This window comes from Nyctereutes procyonoides, unplaced genomic scaffold (genome assembly GCF_905146905.1).
Source record: "Nyctereutes procyonoides isolate TBG_1078 unplaced genomic scaffold, NYPRO_anot_genome, whole genome shotgun sequence".
Lineage (NCBI taxonomy): Eukaryota > Metazoa > Chordata > Mammalia > Carnivora > Canidae > Nyctereutes > Nyctereutes procyonoides.
This window is the reverse complement of record NW_026575120.1, coordinates 5,026,406-5,052,815: the sequence shown is the minus strand read 5'-3', so window position 1 is coordinate 5,052,815 and position 26,410 is coordinate 5,026,406. Positions and strand designations below refer to the sequence as shown.

Below are 26,410 nucleotides of genomic sequence, written 5' to 3'. Positions count from 1 at the left end.
CTGAAAATAAAAGTTCCAAGTGTCTGGCAAAGGCTGTGGGCAGCAGAAGCGTCATAGTCTGCAGTCAAAGCAGTGACTTGGGGTAGGTGGAAAGTGAATGGCCCTCCGATGTCCCTGGGTTGTTGGTGAAACAAAAGCATTTTACCACTTTGTTGCATGAAAGAGGGACAACAGTGGCAAGGCTTTTTTGTTTTTTGTTTTAGTTTTTTTTTTTTTTTTCCTGAAAGTAGCTAAGCTGACTATGCCATTTACTGGGTCCAGCATTATGGTCTAGGTGCTTTATGATCAGCGTGATGATGGAGAATTCAGCAATAAGAGGGAGGCCAAAGAGGAGACGCAGCATTTTTTAATAATCCTGCCATAAAAAAAAGCAGAGAAAGTAGGGCCAAAACTGGATAGTGATCTGTGGTCATGCCTGGGAGGGTTCTTTTTAGGTTAAGAGATATTGAAGCTTATTTTTTTATATTAATGGGAAAGATTTAATAGTAAAGGGAAAATTGGTGGTTGCGAAGAGAGGAGAGAGAATTGCAGGAAGGAAGCTGTTGAGCTGCCAGCATATAGCTGGTGGGTTTGCTTTATGGATAAGTATGGACAGTTCATCCCTTGTCTCTCTTCGAGGAGGAAGGAGTGTATGATAACAAATGCAAGTAGGTTAGCAGATGTACTTCTGAGCCCATGGAAATCAGAATGTTCCACAGCCCCCCAAATCAGTTTACTTCATATGGATATCAGATATTTTGTTGAACATATAACTGTTAAATATATGTAGACCTCAGGATAAAATTTAGAGCTTATCTGGGACTATGACAAACTTATTAAAAGACACAGTCTTGGGGATGCCTGGGTGGCTCAGTGGTTGAATATCTGCCTTTGGCGCAGGTCGTGATCCCAGAGTTCTGGGATTGAGTCCCTCATCGGGCTCCCTGCATGGAACCTGCTTCTCCCTCTGCCTATGTCTCTCCTCTCTCTGTGTGTCTCTCATAAGTTAATTAAATAATTAATTTAAAAATCTTAAAAAAAATAAAAGATACAATCTTTTCTGCACCAAAAGACACAATCAACAGAGTGAAAAGGCAACCTATAGAATGGAAGATAATATTTGAAATCATATCATATATCTGATAAGAGGTTTATATCCAAAACACATAAAGAGCTCCTACAACTCAACAACAACAAGGAAAAAAGGAAAAAGAAAAATCATTAACTAATTTACCTGACTTTCAAAATGGGCAAGGGACTTGAATAGGTATTTATTCAGACATGACATAAAAATGGCCAACGTGCATATGAAAGATGCTCAGTATCACTAATTACTAGAGAAATGTAAATAAAAACAACAAAGAGATATCACCTCACACCCATTAGGGTGGATAACATTTTTAAAAGAGAACAGAAAATAACATGTTGGGAGGATGTGGCACCCTTCCAGACCATCAGTAGGAGTGTAAAATGATACAGCCACTCTGGAAAACAATATGGAAGATCCTCAAAAAATTAAAAATAGAGCTACCATATGATCCAGCAACTCCATGTCTGGGTATTTATCCAAGAAAATGGAAAGTAGGATCCTAAAGAGCCTTTTGCACACCCATGTTCTAGCAGCATTGTTCCAATAGCCAAAAGGTGGAAGTTACCCAAATGTCCATCAACAGATGAATGGATAAACATTATGGTGTGTCCATACAATGAAATATTGTTCAGCCTGAGAAAGGAAGGAAATCCGTGGATGAAACTTAAGATCATTATGCTAAATGAAATAAGCCAGTCACAAGACAAATACTGAATAAGCCTACTTATATGAGGTATCTAAAATAGTCGAGCACTTAGAAAGAATGGTAGTTGCTAGGGATTGGGGAAAGGGGAAATGGGGAGTTATTATTTAATAGGCATAGAGTTTTAGTTTTGTATGATGAAAAAGTTCTGGAGATCTGTTGCAGAACAATGTGAATATACTTCACTCTACTGAGTTGTATACTTATACATGGTTAAGATGCTAAATTTTATGTGTTTTTATCACAACTAAAAATTAAAAAAAAATATTTTTAATTTACAACTTATTATTTGCCTCTTTCTTCTTAAAAGTTGTGAATCCAGCAAAAGCTATTTGGAAACATTCATTCCTTCACTTGGCAATTGTCCACCACCACCAAATTTGCCAGATACAGTAAGAGAGATTATGGATAAAGAGATCAGAGGCAGGAATGATCATTGTCAATACAGAGCTGAAAGTCAAGTTGGAGGAAGTAGACAGAAACAAATGATTATAATAATGATTTTTCAGTTCTGTGTGATCCATGGTTCCTGACCACAAGCAACAGAAACTGACACTGATGATCTACAGGCTGATTAGGAATTTTTTAAATTTTTTTAATTTATTTATGATAGTCACACACACACACACAGAGAGAGGCAAAGACATAGGCAGAGGGAGAAGCAGGCTCCATGCACCGGGAGCCCGACGTGGGATTCGATCCCGGGTCTCCAGGATCGTGCCCTGGGCCAAAGGCAGGCGCCAAACCACTGTGCCACCCAGGGATCCCTGATTAGGAATTTATTGAAAGGCTATGGAAGTCATAGAAAGTCAGAGAACCAGACTTGGAAAGTAAGTGTACCCTAGAGCAGCTCCAGAACTTAAGACTCCGAGGTCTAATCGTCAGTTTGACCAGGACCCACGGCCACCAACGTAGAGTCCTACTGCCGTACTAGGTTCCACAGCCATAGTAATCCCTGGAGTGTGAGAACCTCTAAACCTGCAAACCCATAGTCATAGCAACAGAGAGAAAATATTCAAAAAATAATTAGACTAATTATTAGTGGCATTGCTCTAAATTTTCACTTCACTCCTATTCATGTTTCCCAGACCTAAGACCTACAGGAAAAAAAAAAAGAGTGTCACATATCACATACATCAGAATAATGTATACAAGCCCCATCTCAAAGTCAGAGATATGGTTTCCCACGTGGACCTCAATTGAGTCTTTCTTAGGCCATTCTACCTTTAGAAAAGGCTAGAAGTTTCTGGGTGTTTGGGTACCTGGTAAGGTTAGTGATATGACATCATTTATTACTTCTTTCACTATAGGGTAAATCTCTTGGTGCAAAGAAATGTTGTGTGAGATGCCATATATTTGTTTAATTAACACCATGTGAGGCAGCTGGAACAGACTAAACAGTGACCACCATCATGCTGGTGGATCTGTGTAATACAGGGAGGACACGAGGGAGCACAGAGCGGTGAATCTATCCAGGGGACAGGAGAGCCTTCACAGAGATAATTACGTCTCTCAGGTAGTCTAGGGGAGCAAGGTAATTCCAGACAGACAGGACAGATGAGCTAAAAGCATGAAGACATCAGATGTCTAAAGCATTCATTCAGAGAAGCTCACGTCATAAAGAGAGAGCAGTGCCACTAGATAAAGAACTTGTCCTTGACTGTAAATCAGCTAAGTCACTAAACCGGTTCCTTTATCCTTTATCACAGCAAGAGTTTCTTTTTTGTGTGTGTGTGTATTTTTTTTTATTGGAGTTCTATTTGCCAACATATAGCATAACACCCGGTGCTCATCCTGTCAAGTGCCCCCTCAGTGCCCCCTCAGGGCCTGTCACCCAGTCACCCCATCCCCTTGCCCAGCTCCCCTTCCACTACCCCTTGTTCCTTTCCCAGAGTTGGGAGTCTCTCATGTTCTGTCATCCTCACTGATATTTTCACTCATTTTCTCTCCTTTCCCCTTTATTCCCTTTCACTATTTTTTATATTCCCCGTAGGAGTGAAACCATGTAATGTTTGTCCTTCTCCAATTGACTTACTTCACTCAGCATAATACCCTCCAGTTCCATCCACGTCTAAGCAAATGGTGGGTATTCATTGTTTCTGATGGCTGAGGAATATTCCATTGTATACATAGACCACAGCTTCTTTATCCATTCATCTTTTGATGTAAATCAAGGATTGCTTCTTTTCATCGAGAAACTCTTGCTGTAAATTGCTCTATGCTACCCAGGGCAATTTACACTAAGAGTTTCTCATTGAAAGAAGCAATCCTTGATTTATGTTCTGCTGCCAAGTCCTTATCTTACGGTAAGGAGCAGTTTGCTGACTACTTTGAGTGGAATATCATAGCGGAGAAATGCTGGAGGGTTGGCTGGGGTCACATGGCAGAGAGCTTCATGTGACATGCTGAGGTATTTGGACTTTAAATCTGAAGAGAAATGAGACATGACCATGACCATGCTGTTGGGGTTGAATTTCAGGAGCCTCACAAGCTGTGAAGCTGGGGGGACTGGTGGGGCTCGGAACCCATATTAAGCTGGTCCCCAAACTCAGTTCTTTATTTCAGTGTTGGTTTGTGATCAATCTGCAATGGAATGAGAAAATTAAAGGAAGTTTAGTCAGTTTTTCATGATGCTGAATATTATTCAATTTTAAAGAATTTCTTTAGGGACACTTGGGTGGCTCAGCGGTTGGGTGTCTGCCTTTGGCTCGGGGCATGATGGGATCGAGTCCCTCATCTGGCTTCCTGCATGGAGCCTGCTTCTCCCTCTGCCTATGTCTCTGTCTCTCTCTGTGTCTCTCACGAGTAAATAAATAAAATATTTTAAAAAATAAAGTATTTCTTTAGTTCAAAATTATGGCCTCCCAATTTACTTCTGTGGGGGTAAATTATCCATTCATCTATGCAATTATGGTGACAGTAAATAATAGGCTTTAAAAATGTGTGTATGTGTGTGTCCTAGCCTTCAAGTAAAGAACCAACTTGTTCTCCAGATGTCCCGCTGAGATTTGGTTGGGGAGGGGTGTATCTATGAAATCCAAAGAGTGGGACCTCCAAGCTGAGACAATGAGAGGAGAAGTGTGAGGTCATAAGAGGTGAGATATAGGTGGAATCTATAGGATAGGATGCCAACAGTTCAGATGTTACTATACTTTGTGTGCATGTGACTCTTTCCCTGAACCTCAAATATTCAGATTTGTTTTCACAAAAACCCCATGAATACCAATTTGGGTCAATTGTATTATAAATACATTTTATGAATACATTATTCATCTTCATATATAGTCCCTTAGTTCCATTCTTAAAAAATCATCACACGATGTCTCATTTTATATCGACACCATTGTCCTCATGTAAAACTCCTTCTTGGACAATCATTTGACAGTAAGATGATTGTGGGATTCCTCGTCACTTGACCTGCTGAAACCTTTCCTAAGCGGAAAGAAGATGGGCCATGTTCTGCTTCTCCCCTTCACATGGGTCATGTGTTGCCTTCTGTTATATCAAAATAATCTCCTGCCATTCTGGACATCCTGTTGCCTTTATCTTAACACAGACCAGAGCTGGTTTTGTCAAATTGACACCAGCAGCTAAATGCCTGGCGAAGCAGGGTGCTATATTTTCATTTTTCTTAAATCCATATTTGACTTCCTGGCAGGCTCTAATCTCCCAAATCAAAATGAACTGTAATAGAGTTCAATGAATCTGGTCTAGTCATTCATTGTCTGTGGAGGAGCAGCTTGGATAACAGATCTCATCATCAATGTGCTGTGAGTTCTTAGCTTGACTTTGTATTCTCCTCCTGTCACCACCCTCCCCCTCATACACTCATGCTCCTCACCTGGCTGATAGGACCTTGATTTCCTTCACTGAGATTTTGGAGGAAGTATCCTGAACCTAAATAGAGTCAATTTAGACATGTAATTTTTGGATTACTCTCAAAGAAAACAAAATATTCTCAAAATATTCAGTCTTTCTCCTAAGATGTACTTCCCTCATGTTTTCTGCTTTCTTTCCACATGCATTTACACTGGGGGTGGGGGTGGAGGACCTATGGACCCTGTTGGGATTACAGAGAGGGTGATATTCTCCAGTGCTCCATATTATATAGTGTGAAAGGCCTGAGTTTGTTCTGCTCATGAGATGTTAATTAGAAATGCTGTTCCTTTTTCCTACCACTTCTACTGTACTCCCTTGGTGTATCAGTAAGGGCTTCTGTGTAGGGTAAAGAATATTCATTAGAACAGCATCCTGTTTTACTCGCCTCATTATGTAGATGGAATAATACTCAGTGTCGCTCCAAATTATAAAAGCTAATCTTGCTTGCTATCTATATTTTTTCATCAATAAATCATGTGCTTGCTTGCTACTATTGTCATTCAGCGGATGTTCTGTTTTACTTTTGTATCAGCCTGTAGCTTCTTGAGAGGAGGGAACCACCCATTTTCTGCTCCTCTCAAAGCTACCAAAGCTACTGTTGCTTAGTAGGGCGGGCAGTCAGTGTTTGTTCCATTAAATTTAATTATGGTAGAGCTCTAATGGCAGCACATGGATAGCCTTTTCTCTAATACTAACATGTATGAGGGTTAAATACTAGGGATCCTTGGTGTTCTCTGTTCCATTTCTTAACTCTGCATAATTTCTTTTGATTTAATTCATTCCCGTGGTCCTAACTGCGAAGACGTAGGATAATGATTTTTAAATGATCTTTCGTCCAGCCTGTGCTCTGCAGCTTCCAAGCCTATCCATCTTATTTTGTTTATTTTGTTGTCTTCCAAACATGACAGGAACAATATATCCAGCCCCGAACTCTCCCTCTGATCATTCCCTCTGACCAGTAGACCTTAGCACCATCTAAAGTGGTATATTTTTTATTCTTTTTTATTCTTCTATTCCTTTCTACACATATTTATAAAATAGACCTTTATTGAACACTGAATACATTGCAATACCCAGCAAAGATGCAGCCATCATAAGCTACTTTGTCCCTACTTGGAAAATGCTGCAATCAGAGAACATAAGGAATATGTAGGCACAACCAGTGCCAGTACATGAAATATAAATGAAATATAACATGTTACTGATCATGGCATTTCAAAGTCCCTTACCAACATCTAGTCCTTCTTGTATCCTATCTCCTGCACATGCATAAATCTTAAGTAGGCTTCTTTGATATAGTCACATGTGTTTTAAAATTGGTTTATCAGTTTATTTAGGGTCATTACCAAAGTTTCATTTTGTTTGCCTTTCATTCTCTCCCACTTTGGTTTTGGATGGTGGTGGTATATCTTAGGATGTCAGCATTATTATTATTACCGCTTCCTCTTTGACATGCTCTTCATCAGTCCCCCAGTCCTATTAATTTGATCCTTTCTTCTGTATCTTGGCTATTGTAAATAATATTGCTGTAAACACTGGGGTACATGTATCCCTTTGGATTAGTGTTTTGGTATTTTTGGGGGGGTAAATAGCCAGTAGTGTGATTACTGGAGTATAGGGCAGTTCAATTTTTAACTTTTTGAGGAATCTCCATACTGTTTTACACAGTGGCTGCACTGGTCTTCATTCCCCCCAATTGTGCAAGAAGGTTCCTTTTTCTCCACGTCATCCTCAATACCTGTTGGTTCTTGTACTATTGATTTTAGCCATTCTGATAGGTATGAGGTGTTACCTCATCATAGTTTTGATTTGCATTTCCCTGATGATGGGTGATGTTGAACATCTTTTCAGGTGTCTGCTGGCCATCTGTATATCTAATTTGGAGAAGTGTCTGTTCATGTCTTTGCTCATTTTTTAATTGGGATTATTTGTTTTTTGGGTGTTCAGTAGTATAAGTTCTTTATATATTTTGGATACTAACCCTTTATCAGATATATTATTGCAAATATCTTCTCCCATCCATGGGTTGATTTTTAGTTCTGTTGTTTCCTTTGCTGTGCAGAAGCTTTTCATTTTGACATAGTCCCAATAGTTTGTTTGTTTTTCTTTCCCTTACTTCAGGAGACATATCTAAAGAAGTTTTGCTATAGCTAATGTCAGAGAGGTTACTGCCTGTACTTTATTCTAGGGTTTTTATGGTGTCACATCTCACATTTAGGTCCTTAATTCATTTTGAGTTTATTTTTGTGTATGGTGTAAGAAAGTGGTCCAATTTCATTCTTTTGCATGTAGCTGTCCAGTTTTCCCAGCACCATTTGTTGAAGAGACATTTTCCCATTCGATTCTTTCCAGTTTTGTTGAAGATTAATTTGCCAGATCATTGTGGGTTTATTTCCAGGTTTTCTATTCTGTTCCATTGATCTATATGTCTATTTTTGTGCCAGTACCATACTGTTTTAATGACTTCAGTTTTTTAATAGAACTTGAAGTCTGGAATTGTGATGCCGCCACCTTTGCTCTTTTTTTTCAAAATTGCTTTGCTTATTCAGGTTTTTTGTGATTCCATACAAATTTTAGGATTATTTGTTCTAGTTCTGTGAAACATGCTGTGGTATTTTGATAGGTATTATAAGTGTGCAGATTGCTTGGGGGTAGTATATACATTTTAACAATACTTCTTGTTCTTCCAACTCATGAACATGGAATATCTTTACATTTCTTTGTGTCATTTCAATTTCTTTCATCAGTGTTTTATAGTTTTTCAGAGTATAGGTCTTTCACCTCTTTAATTAGGGTTGTACCTAGGTATCTGAGTATTTTTGGTGCAATTGTAAATGGGATTGTTTTCTTAATTCTCTTTCTGCTGCTTCATTATTAGTATATAGATATTCAATAGATTTCTGTACCTTGATTTTGTATCCTGTGAGTTTACTGAATTAATTTATCAGTTCTAGTTTTTTTGTGGAGTCTTTAGGGTTTTCTGTATAGAATATCATATCATCAGCAAATAGTAAAAGTTTTACTTCTTCTTTACCAATTTCAATACCTTTTATTTCTTTTTGTTGTCTAATTGCTGTGGCTAGGATTTCCAGTACCATGTTGAATAAAACTGGTGAGAATGGACATCCCTGTCTTGTTCCTGAATTTCAGGGGAAAGGTCTCAGTTTTTCCCCATCGAGGATGATGTTAGCTGTGGGTTTTTCATATATGGCCTTTATTATGTTGAGGTATGTTCCTTCTAAACCTACTTTATTGAGAGCACTTATCATGAATGGATATTGTACTTTGTCAAATGCTTTTCCTGCATCTATTGAAATGATCATATAGTTTATATTTTTTCTTATTAATGTGATAAATCACATGGATTGACTGCAAATATTGAACCACCCTTTTACACCAGGAATAAATTACACTTGATCATGGTGAATTCTTTTTTTAATGTTTTGTTGAATTTGGTTTACTAGTATTTTATTAAGGACTTTGCATCTGTGTTCCTCAAAGATACTGGCCTGTAGCTGTCTTTTTTGTGGTGTCTTTTTTTTTTTTAAGATTTTATTTTTTTTTTTGAGAGAGAGAGAGCACACAATAAGGGGGAAGGAGAAGCAGACTCCCTGCTGAGCAGAGAGCCCGATGTGGAGCTCAATCCCAGAACCTTGAGATCATGACCTGAGCCGAAGGCAGATGTTTAACTGACTGAGCCACTCAGGTGCCCCTTTGTGTGGTGTCTTTATCTGGTTTTGGTATCAGGGTAATTCTGGCTTCATAAATGAATTTTGAAGTTTTCCTTCCTCTTCTTTTTTGGAATAGTTTGAGAAGACTAGATATCAATTCTTCTTTAAATGGGCTAGGTGGGTGATGTGTATTAAAGAGGGTACTTGCTGTGATGAACACTGGGTGTTGTATATATGTGATGAGTCACTGAATTCTACTCCAGAAATGAATATTGCACTGTATGTTAACTAACAAATTTTAAGTTAAAAAAACTAAAGGGAAAAAATATTAAACAATAAATATTTGGTAGAATTGGCATCTGAAGCTGTCTGGTCCTGGACTTTTGTTTGTTGGGAGTTTTTTGACTACTGATTCAATCTCCTTGCTGGTAATTGGTATATTCAAATTTTTAATTTCTCTTGCTTCAGTTTTGATAAGTTACATGTATCTAGGAATTTATCCATTTCTCCTAGGTTGTTCAATTTGTTGCCAGGTAGTTCATCATAATATTCTCTTACAATTGTTTGTATTTCTGTGGTGTTGGTTGTTTTCTCCTCTTTAATTTGTAGTTATATTTATTTGAATTTTTTCTTTTTGTGTTTTGATGAGTCCACCTAGAAGTTTATGAATTTTATCTTTTCAAAGAACCAGCTCCTGGTTTCCTTTATCTGCTCTACTATTTTTTTAAAATTTTCTATATCATTTAATTTCTGCTCTAATCTTTATTATTTTCTTTTTGTGGCTGGCTTTAGGTTTTGTTTTCTTTTTCTAGCTGCTTTAGGTGCAAGGTTAGGTGTTTATTTGAGATTTTTCTTGCTTCTTAAGGTAGGCCTGTATTGTTGTAAACTTCCCTCTTAGAACAGCTTTCACTGCACCCAAAGATCTTTGTTTTCATTTTCATTTGTTTCCATGTATTTTTTGAAAATTTTTTTGATTGACCCATTCATTGTATAGTAAGTAGCATGCTATTTAACCTCCATGTATTTGGGTTCATTCCAGACCTTCTCTTGTGGTTGATTTCTATTTCATAGTGTTGTCATTGGAAAAGATGCATGACATGCCTTCCGTTTTCTTGAATTTGTTGAGACTGTTTTGTGGCCTAACAAATGATTTCTTCTGGAGAATGTGTCAGGTCCACTTGAAAGGAATGTTTATTCTGCTGTTTTGAAGATGGAATGTTGTGAATATATCTATTAGATTCATCTGGTTCAATGTGTTATTCAAAGCCACTATTTCCTTATTGATTTTGTTTTGATTATCTATCCATTGATATAAATGAGGTGTTATAGTTCCCTACTATTATTGTATTACCATTGATTACTTCCTTGTGTGTTATTAGCTGCTTTATGTATTTGGATGCTCCTATATTAGGTGCATAAATATTCACAATTGTATCTTGTTGGATTGTTCTCTTTATTATTATATAATGCCCTTCTTTGTCTTGTTACATCTTTGTTTTAAAATTTATTTTGTCTGATATAGGTATTGCTACTCTGGCTTACTTTTGACATCCATTTGCATGATAAATGTTTCTTCATTACCTTACTTTCAATATACAGGTGTTTGTAGGTCTAAAGTGAGATGTCTGTAGACAGCATGTAGATGGGTCTTATTTTTTTATCCATCCTGTTACCTTACATCTTTTGTTTGAAGTGTTTAATCCATTTATATTCAAAATAATTATTAAAAAAATAAAAATAAATTTAAAAAACCAAAGTAATTATTAATACATATGTGTCTATTGCCATTTTATGATTTGTTTTGTGGTTAATTCTGAGGTTTTTCTCTGATCATTTCTTTTTTTCCCCCTCTTTCATGGTTTGATGGTTTTCCTTAGTGATATATTTAGATTTGTCTTTGTGTATTATTACTCATTTTTGATTTATGGTTACCATTAAGTTTCTAATTTAACCTCTTCTGGATGTAGTGGTCTATATTAAGTTGATGGTCATCTAAGTTTGATTCATTCTTTACTCCTTTCCTTCCCATGTTTTAGGTATATGGTGTCGCATTTTACATCCTTTTATTTTGTGAGTTCCTTGAATGATTTTTTTACAGAAATATTCATTTTTATTGCTTTTATTTTTCCTACTTTTATACTATCAGTTTTGGTCTTTTCTTTTCACTCAAAGAGTCTCCTCCAATATTTCTGGTAAGGCTAGTTAGTGGTCATGAACTCATTTAGTTTTCGTTTGGCTGGGACACTCTATCCCTCCTTCTATTCTGAATGATAGCCTTGCTGGATGGAGTATTCTTGGCTGCAGATATTTGCCATTCAGCACTTTGACTAGATCATGCCATCCTCTTCTGGCCTGCAAAGTTTCTGCTGAAAAATCCACCAGTAGCCTTATGGGGTTTCCCTTGCATGTAACTGTCTTTTGTATTGTTTCTCATTTTGTTTATTGGCCCCTTTATCTCTGCTATTGTTATTCCTTATCTCTGTGTTAAGGGTCTCACTCATGTCTTCCACTCTTTTCTCAAATCCAGGGAGTAATTTTATGATCATTACTTTATATTCCCAAAGGAAATTTTTAAAACTTCAATCAAATTTTGTCATTTCTCCTGTTGAAATAATTCATGGTTCCTCATTATGTTCAGGTAAAATCCAAACTCCCTAGAATGCTAAACTAAGCCCTCGGTGTTCTATTACCTACTCTCCCAGCCCCGCCTGCCCCTTCTCCCTCCCCCAAGATAGAGAGTTAAGAGTGTGAACTCTGGAATCTAACTTTCTAGGTTCAGATCCTGGCTCTGCCACTTCCTAGCTCTGTAACTTTGGAAACTCACTAATATTCTCTGTGCCTTGGTTTTCTTACCTGTAAAATGGGGTACATACTAGTTCCTGTTTTGTATAGTTATTGCATAGATTCTATGAGTTAACATATGTTTCATGCTTAAAACAGCCCAGACAACAGTAAATTATGAATGCGTGTGTGCACATGTGTCTATTACTATTATTAGTTTCCTTGAAGTTCATCAAAAAGAATATAATAGGTCTTGTTTCTTTTTTTTGCATATGCTGTTTCCTATGCCCAGAAGCACCCACTCTCCCTTTATCTGACTATCCTCTGTCCTCTGAATTCCAGGTTGGATGCAAGCCTTGCATAAGAGCCTTCACTGCATCTCCCTGCTACAGGCTGGATGAATTTCCTGCCCTATGTGCTCCTGTAGCACCTGTGCACACCTGGATCAGGATATTCATTACACTGGATGTGGGTCCTTGGCATTTGTGGTTTTGAAAACTTGTAAGTGACCTAAAAGACTATGATGTTTAGTAATTTGTAATGGGGTTAATTATGAATATCATAAGATTATTAGGATTAAATAAGGTACAGCATAAGTTTGGGGGTTTAGAAGCTCTCAGGATATATCCATCCCCAAAGTAAAGTTTCTACCATATTTTAATTTTATATTTCTTTGTATTGTTTCCCATATTAGTTTTTGGGCACATTGTTTTATCTCTACCTCTAGTCTCTTACATGTTCAAGAGGCTTAAATAATATTTGTTGAGTATAACTGAATGTGTAAAAGAACAAATTTTACAGAATTTTTATTTATCTCAAAACTGGCTTTGCCCCTAACCCATAAGTTGAGGTGCTGACCCCCTTTAGGAAATACACATATGGCTAATCTCAATTTCAGAAGGTGTGAGTTATAAATCTTTGCCCTAGGAGATGTTTTACCATATTCAGGAGAAAAGGAGAATACGTTTTTTAATACTAACTACTCCAGAGATATAAGGCTAATACTGTAAAAGGACTCATCTGAATTCAACATTTTAAAAGATATACTCTTATTTTGTCTTTGCCCAGCAACTACTTGGAGAAAATAAAATGATTCATATATTTTCAACAGGGGACAATTTGGATCATAATTTAGTAAATATAAAGGAAGTCAATTATATGTATATGTGTTGAAGGTATGATTTGGGCATATAGAAAAGCTTCTCCACCCCTGCTCCCACCCAAGTAGCTCACATATGCCTTCTGTACTGTCTACAATTCCTTTCATTGGCTACTCTTACTGACTCATCTTCAGGAGCATATCTGAGAAGGTTCATTCATTTAGGTACTAATTCCTGAAGGAAAGGTACATAGCCCAGTTGGCACTCCACTGAGTGCCTAGCTCAGGGTATGCAAGCATGGATCCAAGTAGAAAGCATTTATTTTTGGGACAACATGGGGGCTCAGTGAACAAGCATCATCTCCTTTACAATAAAGGCCCACTCTAAAATTGCATGAGGGAAGATGAGATCCTATGACAAATAGCTCTTTCAAGACCCTTCTTAAATGTGCTTCCTACAAGGTCAACTCTTGGGGCTCCCAATGATGCAGATCATATACCTGATATGATTGAGGGACAACTTGGGTTTAAATGTATAGGCATATTCTGAAGACCCAAAATAAAATTTCCAAAGCACACCCAGATCAGTGATTCTTAGGTAGGGACCAAGATTGGTGTGGGATGGAGAGCAGGGGAGGTTAGGGGAAGCTACCTGCAAGCCACCCCACCATCCTGAGAATCACTATATATAATAAGAGGTACAGTTTGTGGCAGTGAAATTTACGTACAAAGAATCTGAAGACTAGGGAACATGGTTGAGAACTGTGATCTAGATATAAGGTCTATTTGCTTTATTTACAGATAAGGAGTCAGGTCCTAAGGTTTTACAGAATTGGTTTTTCCTACCACACCAGGCATCTCTCCAGACTTCATTTTATACCCCAAGACTTCTACATTACAAAGTGCTTTTTGGCATACAAGGCCCATCTTTTTTTTTTTTTTCTAGTAACAAAGAGTCTTCTGATGTGTTTCATGACAGACCCAATGTATTATGAAAAAAGAAAATAAATGTGATCAATGAAGAATAAGTAGGAATACTTCTCAAAGTGGTATGGAAGTAGCTGATATTATGAACAAATATTGAGTAGTTAAATTGTACTGGAATGCTTTGATGCAGTTTAGTAATATTGTCTTAAGTAGTATACATTTGTTTCCTTAAACCATGGGATTCAGAGTTGACTCTCAATGCTTGTAATTTTTCTAGGAACGAGATGAGATCATTCAATGTAATTTTGGGAGAAAGTACTGTATATTTTATAGAAAGCTTAGGAATTAATTCAGAAATAGCTCTTACAGTTCTGGCATACTCCACATATTCACAGCTCTTTCTAATCCCTTCTTCCCTGGGTAATTTATGCATAGGTCAAGAGGTCAACCTGGGCTATAGCTGGTTCAATATTTGCATTATGTAAAATGACATCTAGTGTTTGTGTTTTTCTGAATAGGGCCTGTGTTCCCTTCCGAGACTCATGCAAAGTGCTTCATCATGTGAAGGACCCCGCTGTTTGATTTAACTCTACTGTTTTTCATTTACATTACACTCTAAGAAAGTCATGAGCAAAAACTGTCACTCTCTGAGGGTAGAAATTGCTATGCTTCACAAAGACAAGAAGTAATTTTCCTGTAATAACAAGATGACTCAGGTTAGTAGCTTTTAGCTTTTACTGCAATTCAGATAACATGAGTGTGTTGGGATCCTGTGCAAACCTCATTAGTCCCAATCTCTATAAATTTATGACAATGTGATATAAAGCAAGTTGGAGTTTATTTTTGTATTAGGTGATAAAAAGAATTTGAGAATAGTTGTACAGGGTACGTTAAAATGACCAGAATATACCTACTGTTTTTTAGAGAGCAAAATACTTTTCTAGTAGTTGAAGAGCATTATTGTTAAATGACAGTTGTTAGCATACAAAAGTTTGCAGTATAACCTGTAGTTGAAAATAATATGCAGATGTTAAATATGAAGGATCATGGATTGAAAGGTAAAAAAAAAAACAAACAAAAAACAAAACACTGTGTGATCCCTGCAGTCATTTTTACCACAGGAACATACAGTGTCTCCAGCAAGTGATGATTAATGGAGGATGGTGCAAACTCCCAGCTTTACAGATATATGAGATATGGGGAGTGGGAGGAAGGCAAGGGAAACAAAAAGCCTGGAAACTGTAAAAGCAGCTCAGATATTAGGTTGTGGTGGTTACAAAAAGAAAGGGGAAGAAACAGCAAAGATGGCCATGGTAGTACCACAACTCTGATCTCTTAGGCTAGTGCTGGTTCCTACACTGACCCTGCCATCCCAGGATGCTCTAGTACCACAAGCAGTGGCAAGTCCTGTCAGGAACTCAGGGCCACAGCGTGACTCCCTTCAACCGTGGCACTCCAAGGTGCAAGCTGTGGTCATGAAGACACATCCAAGTCTTGAATAAAGTCTGTTGGCAGCAAATATCAAAACATACTTCCTCTGACATGAAGGACAGGTTTTGGGGGAGCGTACTAAGTAGCTAATGGAAGAAAGGGCTACAAACCAAACCTCAGGAAAGGCAACACTTGGAAGGAACCTGAAGATCTTTACTTTAGGGTTGTGCCATTAGTGATTTGATTCCAATGACCTCTCATCAGTTTTCCAGGGGAGTGTGAGACACTCAGGGGAGGAGACCCACTTAGGGGAAGAGAGGTCTTCAGGTAGAAGCTGACAATTTGAGATATGGTGGTTCCAGGATATAAGACTGGGAAGATAGACTGGGACCAGGTTGTGGAGGGCTTTGAATGTTGGATTGAGGAGTACAAGCTTCTTCCTGCAGATAGAGACCCCTGAAGGGTTTTCAACCCTATGAAATGTGATCCCTGGGGAGAGAGAGTGACTGTCCCCAGCCTACAGGACCGGCAGGCCCCAGCATCATGTGGTGCCTGAGCTGGGAGCAGTTCCTCAAAGGAAGGGAGGATAAACAGAAGTTTTAAAAAGTATTTAATCTTGGGGCACTTGGGTGGCTCAGTGGTTGAACATCTGCCATCAGCTCAGGGCATGACCCTGGGGTCCTGGGATTGAGTCCTGCATCAGGCTTCCCATGTGGAGCCTGCTTCTCCCTCTGCCTAGGTCTCTGCCTCTCTGTGTCTCGAATAAATGAATGAATGAATGAATAAATAAATAATTGTAAAAAAATAAAAAGTATTTAATCTCTGGGGCACTCAGAGATGGTTGCCGGATGGTTTAGTTGGTTAAGCATAAACCGGATGGCTTAGTCAGTTAAGCATAGGACTCTTGATTTCATTCAACTGAGGTCATGATCTCAGGGTTGTGAGATTGAGCCCAACGTTGGGCTCTTTGCTCAACAAAGAGTCTGCTTGGGATTCTCTCTCTCTTCCTCTGCCTCTCCTCCTCCCCCTATCCCCTTCTCCCCACTTGCTCTCTACAAATAAATAAATAAGTACATTAATTAATTAATAAAATAAAATGTATTTAATTTCTAAAATGTCTGCGATTGCAAATAATGATCATAAGTATATGGCCTCAGGTTTGGGGAGAGATCAGATATTCCACAGAATCTCGAATTTCCAAAATTATTTTTCACACCTATCTTTGCCAGATCCTCTGCTCTTTCAAACTAACGTCTTACTGTTTAAAACGAATTATTGCTGGAAATTACCTCCAGCAATATTTCTGTGCCTTCATGCTTTGGGGTTCACACATCAGAGTCCTTTTTCCCTCCCTCTCTCCCCTTCCTTAGCAGTCAGATCTTCAAAGATGTCGGGTGACCTGAAGTGATTTGATTGCTCTGCCTTGGCTGTGTTAGAATTTTCAAGTTTGCTACTCTCCCTGAAAGGCAGGTTAACAGCATTGGTTGGTTGTCTTCCATTTGAAAGTAGTAATTTATTAACTGACCGGATTATAAAAATAATCATGGTAGATATCTTAGTTCTTCCTCCTAATAAGCCTATTGATCTGGTCTTCCCTGTTCCCAGCATCTCCACCATCTACAAAATAGGTGGTGGTCTTTTTCTTCATACCCCCACGTGGAAAAGATAATTTGAAGGGACATAAAAAGTTATTTGCTTCTTTGAACTGTTTTCCAACAGTATAGATCTCATGAATCGGATCCTCCATGCAGATGATGCCCTATTTACCAAGAGATCGGGCAGTCAATGTGTTATCCGTCAGGGCAATTCGCTTCTTGTTGATCTTGCTATAACCATGCTTGTAGATCAATTCACTCACCGACTTCAGGTTTAGGTCCCCCCTCCTCAGGCTATATATGGTTCCACAATCCTTAGCTGTTAACTGAAGCCTTGTTGAGCTTAACAAAGGTGCCATTGTAGGTCTGGCAAAGGCGAAGAAGCTGCAACACCTTTCGAACCTTTGGGCTCACACCATTGATACTTCTGATCCTGATGACAAATGCCAATTTGGGTTCTGCAGGCACGTAGAAGTTGCCAGCTTTTCTTGCCATCTTTGCCATTCAGATATCAGTTTTGTACATCTGCCTGTATTCCTAGTGGTAATGCTTAGCTTTTTCATAGATAAACTTCCTTCTTGCCTTTCAAAGCATTTTTGGCAAACTTTTTTCCTCAGATGCTTGATCTTCAACTCTGTGACATTCCTTCACTTTTTTTTTTTAATAAATTTGTAGCTTTATTTTATTTTATTTTTTTAAATTTTTTTATTTATTTATGATAGTCACAGAGAGAGAGAGAGAGAGAGAGAGAGAGGCGCAGAGACACAGGCAGAGGGAGAAGCAGGCTCCATGCACCGGGAGCCCGATGTGGGATTCGATCCTGGGTCTCCAGGATCGCGCCCTGGGCCAAAGGCAGGCGCCAAACCGTTGCGCCACCCAGGGATCCCTCCTTCACTTTTTATTAAGGGTTTCTGACACTTCAAGAACCTTCTTTTTCTTCTCTTCTCCACCCTCCATGGTTCCAGCCAGAAAAGAGGTGTTTGGGATTTTTAAAAAATATTTATTTTAGAAAGAGAGAGTGAGCACAAGCATGAGGGACAGAGATAGAGAGCATCTCAAGCAGACTCTGCACTGAGCATGGAGCATGATGCGAGGCTTGATCTCATGACCTTGAGATCACAGCCTGAGCCAAAATTAAGAGTTAGATGCTTAACGGACTGCTCTACCCAGGAGCCCCAGCAGGGCTTTAAGAAACATGGTGGATTGCCCAGCTTTGGTCAGTCTTTGAAACTTCTTATAAGTACAATTTAATTGAATTCTAAGGTGAGGATCCGAATTTCTCCATGCATTCATTTGGTGATATATTATTTTACATATAAGCAGGGCTTATAGACAATTTCCTTTTTAACAATTTCCAGTTATACTGGAAATGAACATAATATATTAGACTCCAGCATACTACAATTCTAGACTTCTAGAGCAAGGGTTTTTAAGCCTCTTTGGTGTTATTTTGAACTTCAATTTTTTAATACAAAGGTTCAAGCAAATTTCAATTGTAGTTACAAGTTGTCAGTGTGATTTCTATTAATGATTAATAGTAATACATTCTATGAACAATGAATATTAGAATGCAAATAGTTCTGAGCCCTAATGGAATATATATAAAATTAATTAATAAAATCATAAAATTATATATTTTATCACTTCCTTATTTTTATCCCTATAAAATTAGAACTCTTAGATTTTTGTCTATTTTTTCCATTGCCGTGTCTTGCTTCTTTTACCTTAACATATAGGAAGCACATGATAATCATTCAATATATATTTGTTTTCCTTTTTCCCATCCTTCTTTTTTCTTCCCCTGGTGTCTTTCCTCTTTCCCTCATCATTCCATTTTGCTTCTTTAGAAAGAAAAACTGTAGGGGTATTTGGATGGCTTAGTCAGTTAAGCATCTCGACTCTTAATTTTGGCTCAGGTCATGATCACAGGGTTGTGGGATCAAGCCACCTGTTGGGCTTTGTGCTCAGCGCAGAGTCTGCTTGTCCCTCTACCTCTGCTCCTCTCCCTACTGTCTCTCTCTCTCAAATAAAATCTTTAAAAAAGAAAAAGAAAAACTGTATTAGCATATATTTTTGGCTCCTTCTTTGTTTTTTGGGGAACCCTGTTTCTTCTATTATGTATGTGTTGTTCAGGAGGTTAACTGTCCAACTTTCAATTAGGCTCCACATTGCTGTTTCCTTGGTTCTAAAGCTTATAAATATTGTGAAATCATTCTGAAAGATTTTATTCTCCCATAAGCTCAGCAGGTTTTTCCAGTAAGTGCACTTGCAGAGAGCCACAGAAACAGCTGCCTAAACATTCCAGCGGATCAACATAGGAGTAATAAATCAGGAAATTTCAGTTTGTCCAAACATTTCTAAAAAGGCATTGAAGTATCTGAGAATTATCTTAATGAGTAACAGTCACAATAGAACAACAAGGTAATTAGAGAATGATGGTAAGTAAGAGTAGGACCAGCATGCTGTTATAGGCTAAAGGTAAGATAGCACCCTTCCTGGATTCTTTATATAATTTCTGTTCCCATCCACTTACTGAGATCTGTAATCCTCATATATCATTGTAGTTGTGCTACTGCGAGGCTGTGGCTAACATAATTCATCTTTAATTTCACATTGGATGTTTAGGTAAAGCTATTCAATATCTAGTGAGCACATGGATCTAGGGCTAGTAAAGTGAGTTTCTTTTCTTAGAAAAGAATTAGACCAATTAGTTGCTAACCTGCTGCCCTAATATGACATATTTACTGAGAGCAAATGGACTTTATTCTTCACGGGTCAACTGGATAATTTGGCATGAGTCATTTTATTTAAATTAGAAAGAAACCCTCAGTTCATTTCCCTATTTCATGTGCATAAGGGTTATTTGTGAATCAGAGTCATGAGGCGTGTGGTTGTTGAAGTCACAGTGCTTGGGTGAACATCCCAAGCACTGGGTTTATCATTATTTGTTCAGGTCTTTTTTATGATCTTAAAATTTTTTATAGTTTTATTCCAAGAAAAAAGAGACCAGGAAATCCTCAGTTACATTTCTTCTGAGCTAAAAATTCTCTCAACAGTTTCTCCTGTTGTATATAAGAGTATATATTATTACATCGTCTAATTTCATGGGAATACTGCCTCAAAATAGTACCATAACTCATCTTTGACCCTAGTAATCTCCAGTGTCTAGGTATCCCCCAGAAGGCACTAACCGAATAGCATTCATTCATCCTGACAATGGCAGGACACAGCTGAGAAAGGATATTCTGCTCAGCTGTGGGTTTTAAAATGCTTTAAAGTTCATAGTAGGACAATTGTCTGAAAGTAAAAGGGTTTTCTTACATTGAAATACACAGAAGAGCACATATAAATGTACACTTAGATGAATTTTCACAAAATAAGCACACTCATGTAAACAGGACCCAGATCAAGAAATAGAATATTACCCACACCCCAGAACAGTGCCCCCCTTTGCAATTCCTATGCCCCCAGGTAACCATTATTCCACTTCTAATGACACAGGTTTGCTTTACCTGTTTTTGTACTTTGCATAAATGGAATCCTACACTCCGTATTCTTTTGTGTCTTTCTCTTTTAACATTTTATTTATGAGACTGAGCCATCTCACTGCATATAGTTACAGACTTTTCCTTCTTATTACCCGGCAGTATTTCTTTGTATGAATTCATGGCAATTTATTTGATTGTTCCACTGATGATAGACATTTCCAGGTCTGTGCTATTCTGAAGAGTGTGACTGTCTTTTGGTAAACATATGTGTGCATTTCTTTTGGATACATATACATATACATAAAGAGTACAATCTCTGGGCCACAGGATACTCATATGTTTGGCTTAGTTGTCACTTGCCAAAGAGTCTTCCCAACAGGCTGACACAATTTATGATTCTCCTAGCAGCATATTCGGATTCTGGACACTCCCAGTTCTCACCAACACTTGGCATTTTCTGTCTTTTTTCTGTTAGCCATCCTCTTGCATAGGTGGTGGTATCATGGTGTGGTTTTAATCGGCAGTTGCCTGATATGAATGAAGATGCACACTTTTTGTGTGTTTCCTGTTCATCTCCTGCCCACTGTGAAGTTTTGAGGTTTTTTTTTTTTTTTTTTTTTTTTTTTTTTTGCTGATTTTTATATTGAGTTGTTTGCCTCTTGCTTAACAATGTGGAAGAAATCTTCATATTCTGGATACAGATCCTTTGTCAGACGTATGTACTATGACCATCTTTTCACATCCCATGGGTTGAATTTTCACTCTCCTATGGATATCTTAATTTTTTTAAAAGATCGTATTTATTTATTTGAGATAATGAGAGCAAGAGGAGTGTGAGCGGGGGCGGGGGGGGAGGCAGAGGGAGAGAGAATCTTAAGCAGGCTCTATGCTGAGCATGCAGCCTGACACAGGGCTCTATCTCACCACCCTGAGATCATGTTCTGAGCTGAAACCAAGAGTCAGATATTCAACTGACTGACCCACCCAGGTGCCCCTGGATATCTTAATTTTAATACAGTCTAATTTATTTATTTTCCCTTTTACAGTTAGGTCTTTCTGTTGAAGAAAGTTTAACCTAGCCCAAGGTTATATAGAAGCTCTTTTTTCCTCCAAGTTTTATTGTTTGACCTCCTAGAAAGAGGGTTTAATTCAGAAATGTAGTCAGTAGGTAGGTATCTGGATACAATTAAATAAGAAAACAAATGAGTGCGTTTTCCATTGAGCCAAACATGAAGGAGAAAATAGTGGTGTGGAAAGAAACTCAGGATAAAATTTAACAGAAGTTCCCATCACAAACAAAAGACAGATCCCTTCTGGTCACTGGGCTGTGAGCTTAGAGCTTATGATCCTAGTCTTGGAGCTGCCTTTCTAGGAGTGGTTACTATAGGAACTGCCCTGAGACTCTGCAGCTCTGGTGACGCCTCCCTGGGGACAAGGAACCACTCCAGGGGACTAAACAAGGCCTCTCAGAGTTCCCTGTGTTCTCTGGGGTTCAAGGGCAGTGTCTCATCTCCTTGATGAGATACTAGGAAAATCTTTCAGAAAGCCTTTTCGGCTCCTCTGAATTATTTTTACTATTTATACATGTGTGTGGTATATGTGTATAGTTTGCCAGTGATCATTAAAAGTATTTCATATTTGGTACTCACTTCAGATCTCAAAGTTGCATGTGAAATTATGGGTATTGGACATGTCTCTATGTGCACTTCTCTACCCCCCCCCTTTTTTTTCTTTTGCCCAGAAAGATGGCATCAGGAAAGACTGACATGTGAGAGGGATGGCTTACAGAGGGGCAGAAGGAAACTTTGTGGGTGATGGCTATGTTCATTATCGTAATTGTCTCATGGTTCCCCACATGCATTTGTATAAAATTTATCAAATCACACACATTAAATATATGCAGTTTGTTATATGTCAATTATTCCTAAACTGTTAAAATAATTTAAAAATATTGTTGCTTTGGCTGGAGTTTCAGTTTTCACTTACTCATTAAACATGGTTATACCTATTATATTTAAGACTAGTTAGTGTTAGATACTATGGGCTAACCAAACCTGTATATTTTACATTGTTTCTTTAGAGTCCAGAATCCGGTAGCATTGCTTAAGTCCTTATAGTACTCTGTAGACTCTGAAACATTTAGGGTCCTGTGGCATTTACTGGATGAAGGAAATTATACTTGAGAAGTTTGGAGAAAACCAGAGACAAAAGTCGCTTCTTGGCTCACAATAGTAAATTAAGTTTTAAGAAGCGGAATGCAGTACTGTCTCAGTTTTCTCCCAGTTTTGTTACATCTGTAGTAAAAAGGAAAATGTTAATATTTATGAAGGAAAAAGACTGACTCACATAGTAACAAGGTAACTTCTAATAGAATATGATTGATAATTTTTACTTTTTCGTTACCTGTTCAACATTTCTTACATGAGCTGTTTATTTCCCCTTTTTTTGGCTTAAAATATCCACACTGTCTGCCCATCAAGAGCAGTTGCTTGGGGACTATGCTGCTGTTTCCATGATTTTGCAGAAACATGCAAAACAGCACTGGAGCTACCTACTCGGCTCCTAAAGCTTCTGCCCAAACACAATCTACATCTTTCTGAACATATTTAATGGACAAAATTCAAACTTTGCCTGAATGAAATTGGATGGAGAGGTGTTATCTTAGAACAGGGCAACCAAATATTGGTGACTTCTTAATGATGACCCTGTTGCTAGAAGCATTGCTGAGATCCTTCTCTTTGTTCCTCTCTCCATGGGAAAGGACATCAAGGGACTGACCTCTCTTGTTACTTTTCTATCACTTTCTCTCCTCTCTTCCATTTCACAAGGAATACAAGCTAGATGCAGACAAAAACCCAAGCTCTTCGTATAAGAAGTAATGCTGGATTAAAGAGGACTCCTGTGGTGGTCAGGTCAGAAACCCAACAATCATAAGTACAAAGGGGAATTGACTGACCCTGAGTTGGGTAGGATAAGAAGTGTCGGGCCCCCAGGACTGTAAAAACCAAAGTCTCAGGGAGTAGAACCAGGACTTTCTGTGGGCTGTGGTTCTTTTTCTCTCTGCATTTTTCTCTCATCTGTTTACTTTGCCTGACTTCATTCTCTTCTACCTAAAGACAGGTCTTTTCCATGTGAGGGAAAGATAGTCATGGGCAGCCTGATCTTTCATCTTTCTACCTCTGGTGATGCCAGAGACAGGCCACTGGTTCTTTATTTTTATTTTTAAAATTTTATTTTTATTTATTCTGAGAGTGTGTGTGTGAGTGGGAATGGGGCAGGGAGGGGCAGGTGGAGAAGGAGAGAGAGAGAATCTGAAGCATGTTCCACACCCAGTGCAGAGTCCCACATGGGGCTCTATCTCCCAACCCTGAGATCATAACCTAAGCTGAAGTTATGAGTTGGACGCTTAACTGATGAGCCACTCAGGTGCCCCAAAGCCACACGGAGATATCTCCAGGAGGGACTCTAATTGGCTCACCTTATATCACCTGCCCACCTTGGACCAATGATTATGTCTAGGGATATGGTACCATGATTGGCCAGGCCTTGGTCACATGCCTGTGACCTCTTGGCCTCTGTGACCAAGAAGACAAGATACAAATTAGAATAAGGGGGGTGGTGAACTTGGTTGGACAAATAACAACAGCTACTCTAGTCTACTTAGAATTAGATAGGCCTAGAGCAATCTTTTAAAATTATACATCCAATCATATTACCTACCCTCCAACCCATCTACCAATTTAAAAACTATTTTCTACTTTCCATTGCACTCAGAGTAAAACCTAAATTAGTTCCTTGAATTTTCAGTGCATTACTTCATCGGACTTCTCCTTGCCTTTCAAATTATTTTCCCTTCTCTCATGACTCACCAACAAGGCTAGCTACAAGGGCCTAGAACTTGGTAGCATACAGGTTAAGAAGCCTGGCTAAACCAAATCCTATCTCCCTAGCTTCACCTTGAACCCTGTGCTCTTAGTACTGATCCCACTAGCTTAATCACATTACCTAGCTCACAAAGAATTTGCCTTGATGTATAAAATTCATATGGAAAATATTGCAGGAAATTTAAATCCAGTGTTAAAAATGTCACACATTGGAGAGCCCCAACTCGACAAATCAGTTTCACGGTCAGCTATTCATTCTGCAGTCCATAACCTCAGCTGTAAAATACAATAAAAACAAAATGGGTTTATATTGTTCACACACTTTAAAATATCTCTTTCTGTATGGCACAGGCCAACCAATTTGGGAGAGGACTCAGAGGAAGGTCTCCAAGGAGAACTCTTTAGCTACTACAAATTCTTAGCTTGTAGTGGGAGCCAGATTGAAGATAATCAAGTTTATGTTAATTGCCACTTAATGTGTGCAAGTACAAGAAAGTAAATTTATTTGTTCTAGGGTTCCTCAAAATTGCATTGCTGGATTTGATTCCTTGAGTGGAAAAGTGTTAAATAGACTTAAGTCTACGGAGATTTTGATTAAAAAGAAAAGCACTCAGTGTTTGGGTTTTTCTGGTGTGTAGGCAGTCATAGCCAGCCATATGTTTACTTTGTAAATTCCAGTTGAGAGTGCAACATAAGCTGTTTCAGTTTGGGTGGAAGTTTTGTCAGACCTCACAAATGAATTTTGTACTCTGTTAGGAGTTTGCCAGATTTTTTTGCAGGGGCTGTGGGCAGGTCCAGGGTAATTAAGGACAGTCTACTGCTAATTTGTTTTTTTTAAGAGTAAATCCTAAAAAGCTCTTCCTTGTAAGAGAAGGAATGATGGAATTAGACTATCATCATTTGGTGATAACTGTAGTATTAACTGTTTAGGGCAAGAACCACCAATGGATAGGATGCTAAAATTGGTGGATGAGCCTATGAGAAACGATATTTATGCAGTCTCAAAGTGTATCCCTCCACAAGATATTGCTTAAATGTAAAGGGGAGTAAGAAGGGAAGGTACTTTGTAGTTACTAATTAGACGCTGCCTTGCTCAAGTGCTTCCTACTTTCCTGGGTAGAAGTGATGAGGGGATGGAGGGTGGAGAATGGGACACAGAGGCTGTCTAGAGATGGCACCCTTCTCAGGTCCCTTTCTCATCTGCAAGCTTGTGACTGTAAGGCCACTCTCTTCCCACACTCCCCAGAGTCACTCCTTCTTCTACCAAAGCCAGTACCCTCCTCTGCACTCAGGGTTAGGCTCCATTCTGGTTGTGTTTGTTCACTTATTGACGGTATGTTGTGTGCAAACCCCAGGGGATTCAGCATTAAATAAGACAAGCCCTTGATCTCGAGGATCTTCCAGCCAGGGCTAGAGGAAAATATCAAATAAACTATCATAGCCCTTTGGTTCTGTAGAATTATGCATGGGACACACAGGAGTACAATGGGAGGGATCAAACTAGCTGATGCGCACCTGTGGGGTTCTCAAATGATCGAGGATACTTTCACATTAATTGGTAAAAGCCACATGCTGAGCCCCTGACCACTTTCCTTCACTCACATGCCTCAAGAGAATAATTAAAGGATTAAACCCAACACAGCAGAGGCCTCTAAGATTACTCTTATGTTTCTCCACTCCTTTCTGATTGCCCAGTCCTGCATGAGAGGCCAGACAAGGCTTTCTGGAAGAGATGACATGTGTGCCAAGAATGCAAGGTGAGCCAGGTAAAGTGCAGCATCTGTTCAGGGCCCTGGATGGGAGAGAATGTGTTGCAACTGAGAAACCATGGTTCACTGAGTAATGCAGCCAGTGCTGGGGAAGGGTGGCGACAAATGGCTTCA

General features: G+C 38.6%; 1 protein-coding gene and 1 pseudogene across 6 annotated transcripts in view; one reads left to right on the top strand and one right to left on the bottom strand.

The window, feature by feature from the left end:
* The window catches only part of TRMT9B (tRNA methyltransferase 9B (putative)), an 83,980-nt gene that overhangs the window by 21,314 nt on the left and 36,256 nt on the right, over window positions 1-26,410 (top strand). For 3 of the 6 annotated variants that reach the window (XM_055335341.1, XM_055335340.1, XM_055335339.1), the window contains exon 1: window positions 25,381-26,284. In XM_055335341.1, the coding sequence (XP_055191316.1) occupies window positions 26,193-26,284 (92 nt within the window). In that variant the 5' untranslated portion in view covers window positions 25,381-26,192. Of the gene's footprint in view, window positions 1-12,445; window positions 12,605-14,148; window positions 14,252-14,647; window positions 14,846-25,380; window positions 26,294-26,410 lie in introns of those variants that run through there. The other 3 variants (XM_055335342.1, XM_055335344.1, XM_055335345.1) reach the window with 3 other exon arrangements.
* LOC129516029 (60S ribosomal protein L7-like) lies at window positions 17,116-17,764 on the bottom strand (annotated as a pseudogene).